General features: G+C 49.9%; 1 protein-coding gene across 1 annotated transcript in view; it reads right to left on the minus strand.

The window, feature by feature from the left end:
* PAX8 (paired box 8) overlaps positions 1-21,026 on the minus strand; it is an 88,993-nt gene extending 67,967 nt beyond the window's left edge. Inside the window, exons 1-2 of the mRNA XM_084804274.1 lie at positions 20,962-21,026; positions 20,469-20,607 (exon numbers count right to left, since the gene is read on the minus strand). Coding sequence (XP_084660400.1) covers positions 20,469-20,493 — 25 coding nt within the window. The 5' untranslated portion in view covers positions 20,494-20,607; positions 20,962-21,026. The remainder of the gene's footprint in view (positions 1-20,468; positions 20,608-20,961) is intronic.
* Positions 21,027-22,993: the final 1,967 nt, after the last annotated feature.

A 22,993-nucleotide genomic window follows, 5' to 3' on the forward strand; every position in this document is an offset into this window, starting at 1 on the left:
GTACTTTTTTGAACTTGGGTTTATGTTAAGATGCATTGTGACATAGCTTTTCACTAGGCGTGTGCACTGACCACAAGATTCCATTTGGACCCCAAGTCAGATAAATAAGGAGACCGTCCACTTTGACTGGGTCTGAATCTGAATCTCGATTTGGAGATTGGAAAGCAACAAATCCCTATATATTTTTTAGGGATGTCAGAGAATTCTGCTACGGATCTTGGTGAGGCCAAATGCCAGTGCATTCAGCCCCCGAAATCCGTGGTGGAACGAAGCCCCCCGCCCCCCCACCCCACGAAAGGCACGTGAAACGGAGCACTTACCTGCTGCCATTTGTGCTGCTTTATGAATGGCGGCTGCATCTGCGGCCGCCATTCGCTTCATTATAGCCGTGATAGGCTACGTAAATAATTACATAGCCTATCATGGCTAACGCAGGGACACCATTTGCGTCCCTGAGGAGGCCGTGATAGGCTATGTAATTATTTACGAAGCCTATCATGGCAAAAAAAGCAAACAAACAGCGAACGCAAATAGCAGCGGCTATGGCGGCCGCCATTTGCGTTCCCTTTTTTTTTTTTTGCTGTTTTAGCTTACTAAATTTTTAAATTTTTATTTACGTAGGCTAAAACGGCAAAAAAAAAAAAGGGAACGCAAATGGCGGCCATTACGCCATTTGCGTTCCCCCTTTTTTTTGCTGTAATAGCCTACGTAAATATTTATGTAGGCTAAAACGGCAAACCCCCCCCCCCAAAACGGGAACGCAAATGGCGGCCGCCGTAGCTGCCGCCATTTGTGTTTGCCATTTTTTTTTCCGTGATAGGCTACGTAAATATTTACGTAGCCTATCATGGCAAAATACAGGGACGCAAATGGCAGGCGGCTACGGCAGCCGCCATTTGCATCCCTGCAGGCTGCCCAGTGGCCAGATGTCCGGCTGTGGGCGGCCCCGGCCGGTGGCTCTGCAGAATCTCTGCGGAGCGGAGCCGGAGAGAATTTCGAGGGGAGGGACGGAGCGCCTCCCCCCCACCGCGAATGTCACCCTTCGAAAAGGTAAGTGACTTTCGTACATCCCTAATATTTTTTTTCTTTTTGTCAGAGCTGGATGAAATTTTCAGGCAGAAATTTTCAGTCCCTTATGAAGGGATTATATCTGCCAAATTTCAGACAAACAGGTGCAGAGTTTTTTTTAATGCTATGTGGTTTTAAGTTTTGATTATTTTTTAAAGAAGAGAACTACTGATAACTCCTTTATTTCTTGGAAGAACTGGATTAAATATGCAGGTATAGTTGCTCCTTCTGAGGAGATCAAGCCTGCCAAGTTTCAGATGGATGCAGGGAGATTTATGCAAGAGCAGCATTTCCAGTTGGGGGTTTCCAAAAAAGGATGTGATTATTCCTCTATGTTTTTTGTGGGCAAATGTTATGAAAAGGACATACACCACAGAAGTAGCCCTAGTTAATAAACCTGAAAAACTTCAAAAGGGATGTTCAAATCTGGGGAGTGAGTCATCACCATCATCATTTTGCAATCTGTATGAAAATGGCACATTACCATGTCCCTAGGCAAGAAACCTGCAAAATTTCAGAAGGACAGATGCAGGGGCTAAGGAGTTACATTGAATGAAAAACAGTTTAAGACTTTTTGTGTTTTCTGCTCAATTGGCACCAAAGTTATAGAAAGTACAAGATGACTGGGGTGGATGATGGATGTAGAGCATATAGGGGCACAGGCAGAAGGACTTGAACATCTAGCATTTTCCAATCAAGCACCCAGTGCTTCCTTCCAAATCCAAGACTCCACTAAACTCCGTTTAACACTTCTGTTCCTGGAGGATAGAACTAGCAAAGAGCAGTGAACACTGGATCAGTCCTGCAATAAGCAATCTATTGCAGGGGGCTCCAACCATCTGGGATGGGTCATCACATTTGGTATTTGGATAAAAGTGTTGTGGGTGCTCTCACAAAGTGGCTGCCATGGGGTGCCTGGCCCATTCATAAAATAATTGCTGTGGTAGGTGTAGCTGGTCACAAAACACTCATTTCCCAGCAGTCAAACCACAGACACTAAAAGCAATGTCGTTTGCCATAGAACCTAAGTACAAGGCAGAGGTGGGTCTGACCTCTGGAACATAAAATTTCTCTTTTGAACCCAATTCATACATAGTACTGCAGGGCAGCACTTTGCTTTGCAGCATGCCAGGCTCCTAGCTGAAAACAAAATGAATTTTTAAAAACCTTAAGAAATCACATGAAAATAAAGAGGCACAGAGTTCCAAGGGGTAGGTGCCCATGAGCATGATGTCAGAGACCCCAGATCTAGTGGATCAGCCCACCACTCCGACATCCCTTCCCTGAAGAACTGGGATTGGAGAGCCCTGGTGACTCACTGTGATTAGGAGCCAGAGCCGCCAGCCACAAACTACACCCCCCCTCTGTCCCCCACCGTGGGATTTTCTGTACAAGGAGATTTGGGAGACATGTATTAATGCTTGGAGATGCACTGTCTGCACTTCTGATCCCCAAAGCCCCCAAATTCAGGAGTGTTCAGACTCAGATCTGGTCCACTTTGGAGAGCCCCGCTTTAATTCAGACTTCTCCCAAACCTGTATGAATGACCCTGATTTAGTTTGGATTTGGCCAAATCTAAAGCACACACCTACTGGTTTACACTTGCATGTAAAGTACAGCAAATAATGGAGAATCTCTTAAATTGGCATAGTCTTGTGCGGCATGTTTTGCCCTCACACATGGTCATCAGTTCTTCCAGTAAAGGCGTAAGGCACTTGGATGCTCACAAAACACCCCCCACCTCTTCCCAGCTGCAGTACAGTGGTTTTAGCACTGTGTCATCACACAGTGTTACAAGTTCACTTCAGTAGCTGGAGATATCCAGAACTCATGTGTTTGGACAGAACTGGTGCCCTCGGATTGATGCCTTGTAATTCGCTGACTTCTAAGCAGAAGATGAATTAAATTACCTCAGCGCGGGATGGGTGCCTCTAGCCCACAAGAGGCATCCTGCCAGGCCTTTCCCCAACTCCCATCCACTCTCCTCAGCCTTGGCCCTTCCTCAGACCCATTTGCCTTGCTTCTCATCTTTCCCCCCAGATGAGCTGAGGAGCCTTCAAGCCTCCCCCCCCCATGACCGCCCTGCCCTGCTGCTCTGGAGAAACGGCTGAGGGGCAGGGCAACGAGGACTGCCAGGTGGCGGGGGGGGGGGTCCTTGGAGCAAATGCCTGTAAGCATTTCAGGCGGAATCACTTCTGGTGGCTTTCCCAGTCACCGCACGTGTTATGATACCTGTATCATAGGAACGTAGGAAGCTGCCTGGGTCAGACCACTGATCCATCCCACCCAGTACTGTCAACACTGGCTGGCAGCAGCTGTCCAGGGTTTCAGGTAGGAATGGATGGAAGGGGCCAGAACTCAGCGGTAGCGCCCCTGCTTGGCAGGCAGAAGGTCCCAGGTTCAATCCTGGGCATCTCCAGGGTAGAAGTGGGAAAGAACCCCGCCTGAGACCCTGGAGAGCTGCTGCCGCCAGCCAATGTCAACATTACTGGGTGAGAGGGACCAATCGTCTGCCTCAGTATAAGGCAGCTTCCTAGGTTCCTATACATTTTTCCTACCCTATCTGGAGATGTTGGGGATTGAACCTGGGACCTTTTGCACGCAAAGCAGGTGCTCTTGCCACTGAGCTGCAACCCCTCCTTACTGGTGATGTCACATGCACTAGCCAATAGGTGTCTGTGATAACTGCCCAAACTCATTCAATATCAGGGGAGCGCAACTGCCAAAGGTCTGGGGGCCACTTTTGCCCTCTGGAACACCCCCCTCCCCATGGGCATCATTTTCTTCTTTTTAAATGGCATCTGTAGCAGCTATGGAGTGCCCAAAGGATCAAACTTAGCACTTGTTTTCTGTTTTTAACCCCCCCACACACAACAATTGGATAAGGGCTTCATCACACAAAGAAAGCTTTGTCTGGAAAGGGATGCTGAGGGCTGCGCACAGTGGCTGCCAACAGGAATCTTAATTTCAGCTAAATTTATCAGTCCAAGCCATTTTAGGTTTGCTTAGAAGTATCCATGATTTCTCAAGCCTGCTGGGAAACCCTGAAAAGCAAAACTGCAAAAAGCTGGCTGTCAGGTCTAAGAAGAAAGCAGGCTGTAAGGAGTTAATGTGATTTTGGGTGATGGGGAGAGGAAAGGAAGAAAGGTTGATACCATTAATAAAGAAAGGGAGCGGGAGAGACCCATTAGAAAGACAAAAAAGAAATCAGGATAAGGCAATAGAGAGGCATATCTAATACCAACTAGGGAAAAATAAATGGAGATTAGGGTGAACAAATTATCTTTAATGGGTTAGGCACTAATACAAGAATAACAGCAGAACTGGGAATGCCTCTGAGGGGAGATGAATATAAGGCCAGAGCACTCATGCAGGCAATAATGAGGATGGAAGGAAGGAAGGAAGGAAGGAAGGAAGGAAGGGTTTTTGTGAATGTTTTCAGGGTTTGTTTTAAATGAGAAGCAGTATATAACAACAACAACAACAACAGTAATAATAATATAAATGTTTCATTTTTTTTAAATGTCTCCAATTCTGAATATGTAGGCTTAAAGTGAAGACTGTTGAACGTCTTCTGCTCTTCTGTCCTATCTGTATCATTATGCCTGCCTACTAACATCTCTTTAAATAGAGTTACATGTGCCAGTTTTCATTTTTCTCAATCCTTGCGGAAGCAATGCAGCCCAAAGATGGAAAAGTGGACCCCAATTCCCATCCTGAAAACTGGAAGGATTTATCAATGCCACTTGGCACTATTTATCTGAATTTCACCCTAAAATAAAAATCATACCATCATAGACTTGTAGGATATCTAATTCAACCTCGCCCCCCCACTCCCTTCCCCCATGCAGGAAATACAAAGCTAAAGCATCCAGCCTCTGCTTGAACACCTCCAGCAAGAGAGAGCCCACTGTCTATCTAGGTAACTTACATCACGAAGATGTAAGTTACACGAAGAGTTCTTGGACAGAATGGGGGAACCACAGCAGCAAAGGGAAGACCAGAAGCTTGAAGAGCAACAGCAAGATGAGGCAGTGGGAAATGCTGAGGTGAAGAAAAATGGAGTAGAGGATACTCCGTGGAAAAGCGTGACAGTTAGGAGAAGAAGAACTAGACGCCACTCTGCACCAGTGGAAGCAGTGGAGCTGTGGAACCGATTACAGGTACTTGCGGATGAGACTGGAGGACAGCCTGCAGAGGAAGAATCACTGGGGAACCTACATCAGAGTGAGCAAGAGGCTGAAGGTCAGTCAAACAGAGGCGATGAAACCCAGGCCTACAAGAAGAAGAAGAAAAGAGTGGTAGTAGTGGGAGACTCCTTGCTGCGTGGGATCGAGACCCAAGTATGTCACGAAGACCCATGGACTCGCCAGCTATGTTGTCTCCCGGGAGGACGAATTAGAGACGTGACTGAAAGGTTGCCTGCACTCATAAAGCCCACTGACAGGTATCCCTTCCTTCTCATCCATGTGGGAACAAATGATACCGCCAAGCGGAGCTACGAAGAAATCACGTCAGACTTTGAAGCTCTGGGAAGGAAACTCAAGAACTTTGGGGCCCAGATAGTTTTCTCATCCATCCTTCCAGTAGTTAGAAGAGGGATAGAAAGGGAATGAAAAACACTCTGGGTGAATGACTGGCTACGAAGGTGGTGCCAACGAGAGAGGTTTGGATTCTGGGACCACGGGCTATACTTCCTGGAAGATGGGCTGTTGGCAAGGGACGGTTGCACCTCACAAAGGATGGGAAGAATGTGTTTGGCCACAGCATGAAGAACTTCATCAGGAGGGCTTTAAACTGAATCCTACGGGGAAGGGAGATGTAATGTTGGGGGTAACAATGGACATAGGCGCATGCACTGCAACGGAGAGAACAGCTCTGATAGAGCCCGATAATAGTCTTCAGACACATGTAGGAAGAAAGCCAGACTATGAAGCACATGGTCTTCCATGTCTATATACTAATGCCCAGAATATGGGAAACAAACAGAACGAACGTGAACTCTTAATACAGGAGGGAAATTATGACTTGATAGGTATAACTGAGACTTGGTGGGATGACTCTCATGACTGGAATACAGCAACTGAAGGATATAACTTGTTCAAAAAGAACAGGAGGAACAGAAAGGGAGGTGGGGTTGCACTGTATGTGAAAAATACATATCTCTGCACAGAAATACAGGAGGAGGAGCTTGGTAGCCCCATCGAGAGCATCTGGATCAAAATAAATGGAGCAAAGAATAAAAGGAACCTGGTGGTCGGAGTCTACTACTGGCCACCCAATCAAGGAGAAGACGAGGATGAAACTTTTGAAAAGCAAATAGCCAATGTTTTAAGGAAGCATGATGTAGTAGTAATGGGGGACTTCAATTTCCCCGATATTTGTTGGGAGACAAATTCTGCAAAACATGGCCCCTGCAGGAAATTCCTGACTTATGTGGCGGATAACTTCCTCCTACAGAAAGCAGAGGAAGGAACTAGAGGATTGGCTATCCTTGACTTGATCCTAACCAACAGAGATGACTTAGTGGATAAAGTAGCAGTTACAGGAACTCTGGGGGAAAGCGACCATGTTGCACTTGAGTTCTTGGTTCTAAGGCAAGCAAAAGCCGAGTGTAGTCAAACGCATACCCTGGATTTTAGGAAAGCTGATTTTAATAAATTCAGAACAATGATCAGTAAGGTCCCATGGCAAGCAATGCTAACGAGGAAAGGAGGCCAAGATGGGTGGGAGCTTTTAAAAAAGGAAATTTTCAAGGCACAAGCACAAGTAATTCCAACAAGAAGAAAAGGTGGAAGACAACAGAAGAAGCCAATGTGGCTTCACAAAAAGCTTAGGGATGACCTGAAAACAAAGAAGGACACATATAGGAAGTGGAAAGAAGGCCAAGTAACAAAGAAAGAGTACAGGCAGGCAGCACAGAATTGCAGGGATGGTGTCAGGAAGGCTAAAGCTGAGAACAAACTGAGGTTAGCGAGGGATGCTAAAAACAACAAAAAGGCTTTCTTCAGCTACGTGCAAAGTAAAAGGCAGAGGAAAGAAATGGTGGTTCAGCTATTAAATAAGAATGGCAAAACGATAACAGATGACAAAGAAAAGGCAGAGGTGCTCAATTCCGACTTTGACTCAGTCTTCTCCCAAAAGAGGGTCTATGAGCCCCCTGGCAAAGGCGAAGTGTCGATCGCAAGCTGAATATGAGCCAGCAGTGTGATGTGGCTGCAAAAAAGGCAAATGCTATGTTGGGCTGCATTAATAGAAGCATCGCTTCCAAATCCCGGGAAGTACTAGTTCCCCTCTACTCAGCACTGGTTAGGCCTCATCTGGAGTACTGTGTCCAGTTCTGGGCACCACACTTGAAGAAGGATGCAGACAAACTGGAGATGGTTCAGAGGAGGGCAACAAAGATGATCAGGGGACTGGAAACAAAGCCCTATGAAGAGAGATGGAAAAAACTGGGCATGTTTAGCCTTGAGAAGACTGAGGGGAGATATGATAGCGCTCTTCAAGTACTTGAAAGGTTGTCACAGAGAAGAAGGCCAGGATCTCTTCTCAATCATCCCAGAGTGCAGGACACGGAATAATGGGCTCAAGTGACAGGAAGCCAGATTCCGGCTGAACATCAGGAAAAACTTCCTGACTGTTACAGCAATACGACAATGGAACCAATTACTTAGGGAGGCGGTGGGCTCTCCCACACTGGAGGCGTTCAAGGCGAGGCTGGACAGCCACCTGTCAGGGATGCTCTGACGTGGATTCCTGCATTGAGCAGGGGGTTGGACTCGACGATCAAGAAGTTTCTCCTAACGTTCAGCTAAAATATCCCCTCCTGTAACTTCAGCCCATTAAATCTAGTCCTGCCCTCTGGAGCAGCAGGGAACAAGTCTTTGCCCTCTTTGATGGGACAGCGTTGGAGGACTGCTATCAAGCCCCTCTTCTCTTCTCCAGGTTAAATCCTCATGGGATTTGTTTTCCATACCCCTGACCATCTTTGTTGTCCTTACCTGAATTTGTTTCAGTTTATCCATATCCTTCTTAAAGGACACTCAAACTGGACATTATGATGAGGTCTGACTAGTACAAAATAAAGTGGAACTAGTATCTGCCACGACTTGGAAACTGATTTTATTAATGCAGCCTAAAATCACACTAGCAATTTTTACAGTTGCATCACACTTCTGACATGTTCAACTTGTGATCGACTACAATCCCTAGATCTTTTTCACACGTATTACTCCTAAGCCAAGTACTCCCCCATCCTATATTTGTGCATTTATTTATTTGCCTAAATGCAGAACTTTACATTTGTCTCTGCTGAATTTCATTGTGTTAGTTTTAGACCAGTATTCTATTCTATCAGTCATTTTGAATTTAATTCCTTTTCTGAATTGTTAGCTATCCCTTCCAGTTTTGCGTCATCTGCAAATTTGAAGAGGATTCATAGAATCACAGAATAGTAGGGTTGGAAGGGGCCTACAAGGCCATCGAGTCCAACCCCCTGCTCAATGCAGGAATCCTACTCAGAGCATCCCTGACAGGTGTCTGTCCAGCCTCGTCTTGAATGCCTCCAGTGTGGGAGAGCCCACCACCTCCCTAGGGAATTGGTTCCATTGTCGTATTGCTCTCACAGTCAAGAAGTTTTTCCTGATGTTCAGCTGAAATCTGGCTTCCTGTCACTCGAGCCCATGATTCCGTGTCCTGCACTCTGGGATGATCAAGAAGAGATCCTGGCTTTCCTGTCTGTGACAACCTTTCAAGGACGTGAAAAGCGCTATCATCTCCCCCCTCAGTCTTCTCTTCTCAAGGCTAAACATGCCCAGTTCTTTCCGTCTCTCTTCACAGGGCTTTGTTTCCAGTCCCCTGATCATCTTCGTTGCCCTCCTCTGAAACCTCTCCAGCTTGTCTGCATCCTTCTTAAAATGTGGTACCCAGAACTGGAAACAGCACTCCAGATGAGGCTAACCAGTGCTGAGTAGAGGGGAACTAGTACTTCCCGGGATTTGGAAGCGATGCTTCTATTAATGCAGCCCAACACAGCATTTGCCTTTTTTGCAGCCACATCACACTGCTGGCTCATATTCAGCTTGCGATCGACAACAATTCCAAGATCCTTCTCGCTTGTAGTGTGGTTGAGCCACATATCCCCCATCTTGTCACTATGCATCTGGTTTCTTTTTCCTAGGTGCAGAACTTGGCATTGATCCCTATTAAATGTAATTCTGTTGTTTTCTGCCCAGCGCTCCAGTCTATCCAGATCACTTTGAATTGTGTTTCTGTCTTCCAATGTATTAGCTATCCCGCCCAATTTTGTGTCATCTGCAAAGTTGATCAGCATTCCCTGCACCTCCTCCTCTAAGCCATTAATACAAATGTGGAAGAGCACTGGGCCCACGACTGAGCCCTGTGGTACCCCGCTCGTTACCTCTCCCCAATTTGAGAAGATCCCATTGATAAGCACTCCTTGAGTCCGATTCTGCAGCCAACTGTAGATCCACCGTATCGTTGTTTCATCTAGCCCACTTTGAGTTAGTTTGCTCATCAGGAGATCATGGGGCACTTTGTCGAAAGCTTTGCCAAAGTTGAGGTATATGATGTCCGCAGCATTCCCACAGTCTACAAGGGAGGTGACCTGATCCAAAAATGAGATGAGATTTGTCTGGCAGGATTTGTTCTTGACAAATCCATGTTGGCTTCGAGTAATCACTGCATTGTTTTCAAGGGGCTTTCAAGGTGTCTTCACCCATCATCTAAGTGATTGATAAATATGTTTAAGAATACCAGGCCTAGGACAGAACTCTGGAGTACCCCATTTGAAACCACTCCCCAGTTTGATGAGGAGCCATTGATGCACACTCTTTTAGTATGGTTTTCTAACCAGCAATTAATCAAGATGATGGTATTATCATTTAGCGCAGATTTAACCAGTTCTCTAACCTAACAGTTTGCTATCTTTTCCGCTATGGGGGTCACCATAGGCAGAAAATAACAAAGAAAAACATTATTTTGAGCCCAGCAGCAGTCAACTGCAAAAGGGGAAACTAAAGCAATTAGATTTAACATCATGCTTACAAAGCAGAATACATTACTTGGGATGGGGTTATAAACCTGGATAGCATCACAAAAGGAAGTCTTTTGAATTCCCAGCAGTCAGCAACACATACCACTGTCTGAGAGCATCCAAAATCCACGGCTTTATGCACAGAGCATCCCCTAAACTACCTCTTTGCATGTGTATTCAGAACTAACTGTGAAATGCAGGCTGTGCAGAATCCAGGTTATGCATCTCTACTCGGTAGTAAATAGGACTAGATTACTCAATATGGGCGGTAAGTTCTGAGAACATCCAAAATCCACCCTACAAGCAACCACAAACAGACAAACAAACAAACCCATTGCCAACCCAAGCAACCACAAGGAGAATGCCTCCCCCCGGCCCCATAGGAGATTACAATAGGGGACGCTGATAGAGCATGCCTGCAATGCTGAGTGTGTGCAGGCAGAATCATCATCACTGTCATCTCCTCAAAGCCACAGAGAAAAGCACCCTTTCAAACCTTTACTCTCTTACTTGGAGTGTACTCTGGTTTCTTGCACACACTTCCCCTTTTTTCATTTTTTACTCTAAGGTAAGCATGCAGGGCCTGATATGGATTGAGACCACATGAGGGGGGGAGTTTAAACCTCCCCAGCTACTTGCTTCCCTAACTGCCCCCCACAAAGGCCAAGGAGAAAAAAGAGAGTGTAATCCAAAAAAGAAAAGAAAACGAGTCTTTTTAAACCCCTGAGGGGAGGGGGCTTCCAGAAACAAAGCAAATGTTTCTTCCCCCACTGCTGCACACAGTGGTTCCAATCTAGATCAGGACCCGTGTGCTTACTTTCAAGTAGCCCCCACTCTCTTCTGCTGTGTCACATGTTCCGTTGACCCATAGTTTGTTGCTGCTACAGCTGCTCTCAATAAAGGAGGAAGGCTCAGAGCTGTCCTTGCCAGTGCCTGGCCTCCAAGACAAGAAAGGCGGGTAGGGAGGACCGACAGGGGCAAAAGTATTTCGTTTTTAAAGTCAGATCGTGATTGGCTCAGTGCATCTCCATCACTGTCCACTCCCCATGCAGATAGGCTGGTACGGATTCATTCAGGCAGAGTAGGTCAGGGCCATGTTTCGGACAGGGAGAGCTGTCCGGAGGGTTCCGGGCCTGCCAGCCAAACTCATTACAATGGAGAACGGTGGAGGAAGAGGAGGGCAGGCACATGTGGGAAACTCCATCACTTGTTTAACTACCATGATTAAAATGTGGATGGTGGGCTAAAATATGTAAATATATAATTAACCTGAGTTACATGATCAATACTGAGTCAAATGGTTATTTCCTTTTATTATGAATAGCAGGTATGGGAGTGGTTTTAATCAGGACCATAGCGAGGGCAAAGGGTGAAACAGAACCCTCCGCCTATGTATAGATGCCAGGTAGTTGTGGGGAGGGGGCAAGCTGAATCAAGATTCATTTTTTTCTCTCCCCACAAACATCTAGCATTTGTCCGAGTTATTGTAACCAAACCAGAGCTGTAGAAATGGCCAAAATTACATGGTTACACAAATCGCCACTAAGGGCCAAACTAGATATGACATTTGGCCTTGGATAGTTAGTTATAGGGAGAATCCAGCTAAGCATGGGCAAGAGCCCATTTCAAGTCCCAGCTCTGTGGTGGTGGTGGCAGCAAAGACGTCATTCTTTTCTGCCACCGTTGCATCAGCACAGTGTCATCCAGTGCAGTTGTTTCAAGTTGTAAAGGGGTTATTACATTCTAGGCCCTGGAGTAGTAAGGGGAGTTTTCTGCAACCCACTGTCATGAGTATGCAAAACACTCTGCTGAGAAAATAGCGCGTATCTGTTCTGACAGTCTCCACTCTGTGTCCAGAGTGACTGAGGCAGTCATATGTCCAATTCGCAACCCATTCCAGTCTGGGTTCTGGCTTGGAATGGAATAAGCTGCGGTTGCCCTGATGGATGAGGGATAGCAAGAGTGCGATTCTGTTACTATTAGTTGATCCCACAGTGGCTTTTGATACCATTGATCATGGCATCCCCAAGCATCACCTCTGTGCCTCAAGGTAACACCTCGTCGCCAATGCAAATATATATATGAAATCACATCATTATGTTGATGACACCCAACTCTATTTCTCCATTACATCTGAATCAGGGGAGGCAGGGCACAACCCAGATTGGTGGTTGAACACAGTGGATGAGGGCCAATAAGCTGAGGCTGAATTCGGATAAGGCAGAGGCACTGTGAGTGAGTGGTTCCCCGGTCTGGGAATTACAGGAATTACCAGCTCTGGATGGGGGCTGAAGGAACAGATCCACAGTTTGGGGATGCTCCTAGATCCACTGCTGTCATTCGAGGCCCAAGTGACCTCCGTGGTTAGGAGCGCCTATTGCAAGGATAAGCTAATACATCAACTGCACCTGCTCCTGCACAGGCTCAAAGATCGCAATGGCCCTGCACCTGTCTGGTTTGCTAAACCATAACCTTCAAAATTCCATAGACAAAGACATATAGTGACTGTCCCAACCTTCCTCACAGGTTGTAGTGAGAATAAAAATTGCAGAGTGGGGGTGGGAGCCACATATACCACTTTTAGCTCTTGGAGGAAAAGTTTAATTTAAATGTAATAAAAATAGCAGACATACTTGGGGAAAACAAATTATCTTACAATAAACAGTACAAAAAACCTTACTATGTAAAATGGCCAGCTACGGATTGCATGGTTCAGTTCCATACATGTGCAGTACATCACTCAGAAATTAAACTTATAGAAACCTTAGGGAAGTGGCTAAGGCTGCAATCCTATGCACACTTTCTTAGTTGAACTTAGTCCCTCACTGAACTTAGTTCCAAGTAAACATGCATAGAATCATAGGGTGGGAAGGGGCCTACAAGACCATTGAGTCCAACCCCCTGCTCCATGCAGGAAGCCTGATCCCCAGGCGATCTCCCATCCAAATACTAACCAGGGCTGACCCTGCTTAGCTTCCGAGATCAGGCACATCCAGCCCTTTCTCACTATTGTGCTGTAAATCCTGAAGACAAGGGATAATAATAATTCAAAATAATTCAACCTTTGCTTTCATTTGCCCAATCCATATGTCAATCTTTTGCATGATCATCAAGAAGTCAAAGCAACAAACTTTGAACTTACATCCCCCCATTTCAGGGTGCTCTAAGTCACAGAAATCCTAAACACACTTACATGGGGAGCTGGAGTATTGTTGCTGCTGCAAACTTAGGCAATTTTAGGGAGTGGACTATATGGTCTTACAGCCTCCTTCCCCCCACTTTAGAAGGCTACATGCAGGGACAGATTTTGTTGGCCCTTTGGCAAAGTATCATCAGGACCTCTTTGGCACTGCCACACCGACAGTGGATGTAAGAGCTGGCAGAGTCAGGGCTCTGAGCCTTAGAACACAAACCCACTCCTCTGAACCCACACTTTTCTGCTCCAGCAAAATCCCATTTTTTCAGAAAGGCAAACTGAGATGAACATCATGAATGCATGGTGGGTGGGGGATGGGACAGAGCAACAAAACACCTTTGAACCCACATTTTCCTGTTTGAGCAGAAAGCCTTGCACAGCAGGCACAGTTAAAAGAAACTAATACAGCACAAAATTGGCAAGACACTCCCAGCTCCCACCCTATACCCCAGTTCCTGCCTTCATCTATTACTCCTTCTTAAGGATGCAAGTCTGCACAGCTACATGGGAATAAGGCCCACTAAGGCTTTCCTCTGCACAGAGCTGCATAAGATGGCTCTGCAAATATTCCACCCACACCTCTCCTACACACACATCCCCTCACTCCCTCTAACCACAGCATAGGTGCCAGGGTGGGGTGGGCACCCTCTGGAGCTGTGGAGAGAAAGAAAGGAGGGAGGAGAAAAGGCACAAGGGGAAGGTGGGGAGCGAGGGGGGAGTCAGGCAGAGCGGAGCACAACTCTGCAATTCAGAGGATTCATGCCCCATCCTTCCACTGCAAGAACCACTGCAGGGTGGCCCATTTCAACAGTTAAACACACACACAAAAGCAAAATTCCATTAATACAATAAAAATAAAAGACACAGGAGATGAAGAGAATCAAAGGGCAGTAACTGGCTTCAGCCACATGCCCTTGTATTTCTGATCTGCTGGGGGAAGTAAATTATTAGCCACGGATAGGGAATTATCACCAGAGGAAAGACGCCGCCCGCCACGCCGCCAGGGGCGGGTTGGTTAAGGCAGCCGCAGGCCAGTTCTTGCCCAGAGCAAATCAACGCGCCTCTTCAGACTGGAGGGGAGGGGAGGGGGCGCGCCGCGGAGGCGGCCGGGCTGCACGTGGGGAGATCCCAAAGCAACAGCCCCCCACCCAGAAGGAAACCCGCAGAGCTAGTTGGGGCGGGACTCAAATTATTTTACCCTTCAGCCCCCTTCTCCGCCTCGCTGCGTTCTCCAGGCAGCGTCTCGTTTGCCCAGGTTACGTCTGAAAGCGTCCGGCCGCAGCTTTCAGCGCTCGACCGGCAACTCAGCGGCAGAAAGGAAGCCCGGGGCCCTCCAGCGGCCGCACGTGCCGAGGAGGCGAGCGCGGGAAGCCGGTCGGGCCAGAGGGCGCGGCCCCGCCTGCCTCGCGCTCGGGGCGGGGCGCGCGGAGCGAGCACCGCCCTTCTGCGCGCACGCGGGGGAGCGCCACGCTTGTCGCGGCTCCCCCGCCAGCCACGGGATGCCGCTGCGGCCGCCGGGCGGGCCTCTCCGAGGACGCCCCGACGAGGGGCCGCGTCCCCGGGAAAGCCTGAGCACGCCCGTCCCAGGGCTTCCCTGGCCGGGAGGGGCCGGCCTCGAGGGATCCGCAGCACGGGCGCGACTGGCGCGGAGGCGCGAGGCCGCCCAGCGGGCTGCGAGGACACGCGCGGCGGGGGCTGAGCCGCCGCGCTCCGGACGCAGCTGCCCCTGGCGGCGAGCGCGAGGGCGCCAGGCCCGGCGGGCGGCGACCGGGCGCCTGCCTGCCTCTCCGCGCAGCGCGCGCCGGAGCTGGCGCCACCCTTCCCGGCGGGCCGGTCCTGCCCCGTGTGCCTGCGCCGAAGGCTCTACTCGCGCTCCCGGTCTGCGGCCAAGCCGGTCGAAGGCGCTGGTGTTCGCGCTCCGAGCCCTAAGCGCCCCAGGGCCAGGCCGGCTCCGGGGATGGCTCGTACGCTGCCGACCTCGGGGCTCCTCCCTTGCCCAGGGGAGGCCCCGCTGCCCTTGCCCCGCTGCTGGCGTGTTCTAGGCATCTGTTGAGAACCGCTTGCTTCGGCCTTCCCCCAGCCGCGACAGGAGCTCGCTTTCCACCAATCTCACGATGCTATCGTGTGCGTGGTTTTCATCTTTGTTTTTGTTACTTTGCAAACTGCTTCGAGATTTGTTTCCAGTGAGAAGCAGTGTATAAATATTGCTAATAACTAACTCGCTAAATAAACAAGAATTAGAATACCACACAGTAAATAAATAAAGGTTCAATCTCTGGCATCTACTGTTTAAAAAGGAGCAAATAGCAGGTGATGTAAAGAACTCTGCAAAGTGGTTACCAGTCAGAGAAGACAAGACTGGCTAAATGGACTGCCTAGATGTAAGGAAGCTTCCTTTGTTCCATGTAAATGCTATTTAGGGAGAATATAGAGATGGAAAGAAAGAGGAAAGGTAGGAGATGAGGCAGTAGGTTCTGGGGGCAGGGTGGATAAAAAGAAATGTTAATTCTGCAAAGATTTAAATCTGAGTTTTCTTCCTTTAAAAGTGAGTTAAAATTAAATCTGGATACAAGCACATAAAACCTACAGTTATAATTCTTAAATGGCAGATACATTGGCTAATATCTGTCCTGAGTCCCAATGTATTCTTGTTAAATGGGTAATTAAAGGCATTTGCTACAGGGTACTTCCAAAATGTATAGTGTTCTATAGCCCAGAAACCTGTCATCATCACTGTTCCTTTTTAGTGCCATGAAATAGAGGCGTGTGTGCGAATTTTATAGAAACTGCAGATAGGTACAATAGGCCTCGTCCCTGTCGTCCCCCCCGCAATATATCTGTGGGTGCCCCCAGAAATACCACAGAGAACTAAGGAATTCTGGGACTTTTGGTTCTGGAGACAGCATCTCACATATCACTTCTTGGGAGGTTCCACATACTTCTCTGTCTTTCAAGCTACAAGTCCCAGAGCTTCCTAATCTCTCCTAAAGGAAGGCTTTGTTTGCTGTCTTCTAACATTGCTTTGCTTGGTTGCAGAAAATTTCACAGGACCTCACAAGTTCTGAACATACAGAGAATACACTTGTATCAACATCCTCAAGCATGATAGATTGTTTAGCCTCATTCCCCCCCCCATGGCAATCCATTTTCAGACTGAGTTCCACCCCACCCCCACCCCTGGAATGCCCTCAGACCTGAGTAAAATGCATCTATTCTTCACCATCACCAGGCTGCTTAGGTGATGCTGAGAAATCCTTGGACTTAAAAAAAAAAAAAAAAAAAAAAAGCTTATCGGTGAGAACAATTTTAATACAGTAGTAGGGGCAAAAGTCTTGTGGGAAACAAACAAGAACTGAACAGAAAATTCTGCTTCCTCATGGAGTGTGGTTAATATATGTTAATTACAGTCCCAACAAGATTAGGTTCTTGGTAATGTAAAACAGACTGAACAACAACAATGTAAAACAGAAGGCATGAAGTCAAGTGCAACTCTCTGTTTCATAGGGGAATTCAGCAGTAAGGTTTAACTTTGCAGTATGTGCTTATGTTTCTTTCCAGCAAAGAGGTAGTGGATAGGCTGGGATGCTGGTTCCTGTGCAGGCAAAGTACCCCCCCCACTGCCACTCCGCCCATTTCCCCTTCCCATACAGTAGTGTCTGCTGTAGGTTGTAAAATAGGGGAGACAAAGGCTCCCCTCCCGCACATGGCAAGTTCTGGCTTGCTCCCTGATCCAGGGAGTCTGCTGTGGGATGGAGGCTAAGGGATGAACCACCTCCTCTGAAAGCCCCCTGCAGCCTGCTGCCTCATACCTCCCCACTTCCATGGAATCCATTCCTAGAGCTCAACAAGTTAGGTTCTGTTCTACTTCGCTAATCACGGCCAGCAAAACAGTGGGCGCTTTTAGACTCTTCACTCATATTCCATTCTATTGGTACACTCTTCTTCTGGCTACCCCAGTCATTTTGTATACTTCTAATGGAAATTGGGAAGCTATCCTATTCTGTTCTTATTCCCACATGGGATGTAATGGAGATCATTATTAGAACTCTGGTTAAAAATCCAGATAAATTCCAGTGCACTTTATAATTTTGCCAGTCCTATAACCAATCCCTTGGTTGAGCTCAAATGGCAATTAAAGTGACAACGCTTTCTAAGAGAGTTATCTCCAAGGAACTAGCCACCCAGCTTGGGGGCATGGACAAACCCACAAAACACCAAAGTGCTGATAGCATGACAGGACATTTTCTTTTTCCATACTCTTCAACCTTTCCTCCCTCCCTCCCTCCCTTCTATCCATTGCTGTATTTGTCATGAAACCACTATGCCTGCAGTAATTGCTGAAAATTGCTGCGTGCAAAGTGCAGCAGGGCCCGTCATTGTTTTTGCTGCAACAGGCCAACATGGCTGCCCCTCTGGAAATAAATCCAACTCTGTGTGTGTGTGACACGCACAAACACGACCCCCCCCCCCGATATATGGCTTGAAAGCAACATAAATACGCACATTTACGTTGCTTCCAAGACACATACCGGAAAATTCCGAATGTCAAGGCCAGCCCCAAAGGGCCGTGGCTGCGACGGTTCAGCTATTTGGCTTACAGCGTCTTCTCGCCCTTGGAACCTTTTCTCCCTCGTTCCGCGACGGGACGGGAAAACGCGTGCGCCCCGAACGCGGAGGCTCGTGATCCCGTTCGGGGCAGGCTGGGCCATCAAGCACACGGGAGCGGGACGCCCTTCCGACCTCGGCCGAAGAAGGCTCGTGCTCAGTCGGGGGCGGCTGGAGTTGCCGCGGAGCCGCTCGGGCGATGACGGCGATTTCGCCTAACTCCGCAAAAGGGCCGGGAGGCGCCTGTGGTCTCTTCGCAGGAACATGCCGGGGAGTAGCCGAGTTGGCTGAAATTGCGCGAAGGACCCAAAAGCGAGCAGAGCGCTACTGAGGGGAGCCCAGGCCAGCTCCAGCCTCGTCGAGGGCCCGCCACGCTCCCGCGAATTGCGAAAAGTGGCGCGGGCGGCGGGACGGGTGACTGGACTTCGCGGCGCTCCCGGCTCTGAGCCGGCAATTCCCACCCCAAACGCCCTCCACGTGTGCCAGCAGGCTTCGCGACCGGCGCTGCGGGCTCGATCCTCAGTCGACTCTCGGGGAGTCTGGAAGACTGCAGCACGGCAGGACCCCCGCCCCCCCTGCACAGTTTGCGCGACTGTCGCGGCTCTCGCCGAGGAAGGCAGGCGGCTCTCCCGGGTTTTCCCCTCGGGGGCCCGAGGGAACGAACTTCCGCCGACTCGGGACTTGGGCCGAGCGCTTGCGACGGAGACGCCTCATGGGGCGAAGCGAGCAGCAGTGGGAAAGGGGTCCTCGCCGCTTCGCCGATGGGCGGGGAGCGCGCAAAACGGGGCTCAGGAGCCGACCCGGCGGCCTGAAGCGGAGACCCTCCACCCACCCGAAGGCCTCGGCTTCTCCCCCGGCCAGTGGCGGCAGGGGATCATTCCGGTTTTACCCGGTCAACCGTCTGGAAATACCCGCTGCCCGTCATTCAAATAAATCAGACATCAGAATGCAGAAGGGCCTACACGTGGCGGATGGCGGGGTTCTTTCGCTTTTAATAATCAAACTGTTTTTGCTCCAGCGCCCACTAAAACAGTTCTCAACGAAAAATTGATACTCAGCTGGTAGCGAACAGAACACGCTGAATAGAGTCGGCCAGCAAGCGAGTTTTGCTTGCGCCAGTAAAGGGAAAGGAGCGCACGAAGGGTAACAAAAACGTCGAGGCTCGCCGTGCTCGTCACCCAACTGGTCGCCCCCGACAGAGCGCAGCGTCATGCCACGCAGGCGGGGAAGGGGCGACCCTTTTTATGCCGGAGGGCGGGCATCGCCGGCCCCTCGCGCCACTGAATTCCGAGGCTCGCGCCACGCCTGCCGGCTTACACGCAAGACGAGAAAGCGGGAACCGCGCAGAGACCCGCCGACGGCGACCTCAGGTATCCCGCCTCTTCCACCGCCTTCGGCGAGGCCAGCCTTCACGTCTGCTCGCGACGAAGTTGAAATACTGTTTTCGTCTCATTTTGTTGACCAGGATCAAGAGCCTCAGCCCCCCGCTACTACGCTCTTTTGGGACGCTAGAAGAGGGTCCACTCTACTAAAGTTGGTGGAACTACTACCTTCCCTTCCGCATACACCCCATTATTATTTTTTTAAATTTGGCCAAATTAGTGAAATGAATTTGACTTGCTTCAGTCCCAGCCGACTCGTTGCGCGAAGTAGCTGCCGTCGCCGCCGCCAGGCCCCCAGGAAACGTGGGGCAGCTTCGCGGGCGCCCCCGTTTTGCCTGAACGCCCCCCACTCTTGCCGTTGCGGAGGCAGAAGCGCGTCGCCCGCGAGCAGGCGGGGCCGGGCGATCGCGGGCGCCCCCTCAGCGGGCCCAGCGGAGGCAAGGCGGGCCGCGCGCTCTCCCGGGCCGGAGCCCCGAGCTTCGCGCCTCGCAGCGAAGCGGCCGCCCACGCGGGAGGCGCGCCGGGGGCGGCGGGCTCCTCGTGTACGCAGCTAGGAGAGGCGAGCCGCGACTCGGGGGCAGGCGCCGCCAGGCCGGTCCCCTGCCACGGCCTGGGAGGGCGCGCTTGCCGAGGCGGAGGCGGCGGGCCGCGGCCTCGGCTGCTTGCCGGCGGCGCCCATCGGCGCTGCTGGGAGCCCGAGCACCGCCTCTAGCTCGCGGCTCTCCCGCGCCATCGGGGCAGGCACGCCGGCGTCGAGGCCACCTCCAGCCGGGCCAGGACAGCCAGCCAGCTCGGCGCTCCTCCCGCCCTCGGCGTCGTGGCGCACGCCGCGCCAGCCCGCCCCGAGGCCCGCGGCGAACCGCCCAGCGGCCTGCCCCTGCTGGCGCGCCCCCGTCCCGCCCCGGGCTGCAGGCGCCCTCGGCGCGCAGCCTCTGCCTGGGCAGTGGGCCGGGGGTCTCCCCGTGCTCTCCCTCGGTGGTCCAGACTGGGACTTCGCGCTCCGTACACAGCGACCTGCCCCTATTATTGCTATCGTCATTAATTACATTTCTATACCGCCCAATAGCCGGAGCTATCGGGGCAGTTTACGAAGATTAAAAGAGATTAAAATTGCAATGCAGAGAGATCAAAAACCATTTACCCTCGCCGTGGGGGAGCTTACCCGTGCGGATGGAGTCGTGGGGCATGGCTGCCCGGGCTCGTCTGGGGTGGGGGAGGTCCGGTCGCGCGCAGAATGCAGGGGTCTCCTCCTTCCCGCAGAATTGCTTCCCTTGGCGGGGTGCCCAGCCTGCTGGCTCTTGCTGCGGAAGAAAGAGACACCTGCCTGACGGAGCGTCCGGCGGGGCTGCGGGAGGGGCAGGGGCAGGGGCACTTCCCGCCCGCAGTGAATGGCGAGGGCCTGCTGGCCTGGAGCAGAAGCGATGGTGCGCGCGAAGGAAAAAGGCCAGAAGTCGGCGGGAGCAATGTCTGCACCAGCCAAGCGAGCCCTATAATGAAGAGCAGGCCGTCCACCAACACCCCTTCCTTGACAGCCCCGGAATTTGTGGCAGCTCCTGGAAAGCTGCGTCACCCCCACCCTCTCTGCTGTCTCCTGCTCTGCCTCGGATGCAGCTGGAGGTCCAGGGGAACCTCTTGCCTGTCTTTTGCCCCCAAACCTTTCAGAGGAAGAAAGTCCAGGTGATCTCAATGGCCTCCGCTGGCTTAGGAAGTTTTGTTCCCTGTGAAAGAAACATGTCAAGCTGGTTTTATCCCATGCAGTCCCCTCCAAGCCCTGCCTGGTAAAGCTGAGTGCTGCTGGATTGGCTGCTAGGGGTTTTGGAGGGGGAGGGAAAGCAGGGGGGTCACGGCTGAGTGCTTTGAAGAGTTAGGGAGGATTGTGCCGGAGCTGCTGTTTTATAAACCAGGCAGGAGGGAAGGCCTGCCCTGGGGGAGCCCCTCATGGGATGCCTGGTTGGTTAGTGGCACCCACAGAGGGCCAGTTCCACAGAAGCTAAGGGTTTGTTCTCTAGCGGACAGATGTGATGTAGAATCCACTGGGGCCGATTCATGAGCCTGGTGCAAGTGTTCATTTCGCTGAGGTAAAATTGGGGAGTATCCCCTGGTGGAATGCTGGATGACTGGTAGTAGATTGCCAGAGCGCTCTATTCCTTAACAGTAGCAACTGCAAAAAAAACCCTCCTCTGTCCATTCAGATGTTTGGAATCCCTGAACTGGAATAACTCAGATGTAGCTGTGTTCTTATATATGCAGGTGTGTGGTTGAGAAGTGCAATAGGTAATCGGCTCCACCCTGAGCCACTTTTTTGCATTGGCTCTGGTCGGTAGAGTTCAGGGTTCTGTGCAAAAGTCTGTCCACACCTGGGTGCGATGGCCCGTCCATACTACATGGAGGACCAGAAAGCCCCGTTCCATCATTGACATGCTTCTCCACGTGTTTGCGTGGGTGCGTATTGCTCACTTGCATTGCTGTTTTTGGCATATGGGGAGAGGCCATAACTCAGTGGTAGAAGAGATACTTTGCATGCGGAAAGTCCCAGGTTCAGTACTCAGCATCTCCATGTAGAAGGATCAGGTAGCAGTTGATGGGAAAGACTCAAGAGTGGCTTCCTGAGACCCAGGGTAGACCATATACTGAGCTAGTCTGTCAGATAGTCAGCTGTGGCATCCATGCCACTGATTCTGGTCTTTACTCTTTTCACTTTGCATATAAAAAGAAATCCGAGGAGGGCCTACCTGCAGAATACAGCACGTGGGGTCATATAAGAAGAGACAGTCTTCAAGGTCTGTAGTCAAAGGGCTTTAAAGTTCAGTATCGGCACTTGGAGTTGAGCTTGGAAGCTAATTGATACCAGTTGCTGTAAAATGCCTTGAATATGTCCTCACCTCCTGCACTAGCTGTGGCCTCCAAGTTGTCTTCACAGGTAGCCTCTCTTGAGGCTACCTGTGAAGGACTGACAATAGTCATTCCTCAAGCTTGCAAAAACATGGAGCATTGGAAAAGGTTCCTCCCCCTTCCCAGAAAAGTCAGGACCCTGTATAATAAATGTAGCTGGCCATCATCACTACGCTCTGGCCATATCATCATTACCTATTTTCCAGGAGTATCCAAACTCTCAACCAAGAGGATACTCTCAAGGAGTATCCAATCTCTCACAGGACTCACAGGACATTGGGATTTCCAGCTAGCATTACTTCTGTCTGGTTTGGATACAGCTAGGGATGTTGGAGAAATTCATAACAGAATAAAATGAGTTCAGATTTCTATGAAATGGACCTGCAGATTCTGCGTTGGCTGTTTCCCCCCCGAGTCACATGGATTCTGTGGACTTATGGATCTTTTTTTTTTTTAAACTTTCTGGAATTTTATGTAGAAAAATACTTTAAAAAAAAATGGCTGAAAATGTGCATTTCCCCATAGGCTGAAGCATGAAAATATACACTGGAGTGGATTTCCACATTTGAGGGAGATTTGTGCATTTTCGCAAGAGCAAATTTGCACAAAGGCAAACTTCTGCAAATTCTGGAGATTGGAAAAAATCTGATTCCATCCATGAGCAGACAACAGAATTAAAGGCACCTGACAATCTGTGAAATGCAGACAGAATGGAGTTAACAAAATCCGTACATCTGTAGATACAACTCCAGCCTATTTAGTCTCATTCACTTGACCATTGCTTCCAGTCCCTGG

This window comes from Heloderma suspectum, chromosome 6 (assembly GCF_057233095.1).
Source record: "Heloderma suspectum isolate Gila_16-S chromosome 6, 16-S_ref, whole genome shotgun sequence".
NCBI lineage: Eukaryota > Metazoa > Chordata > Lepidosauria > Squamata > Helodermatidae > Heloderma > Heloderma suspectum.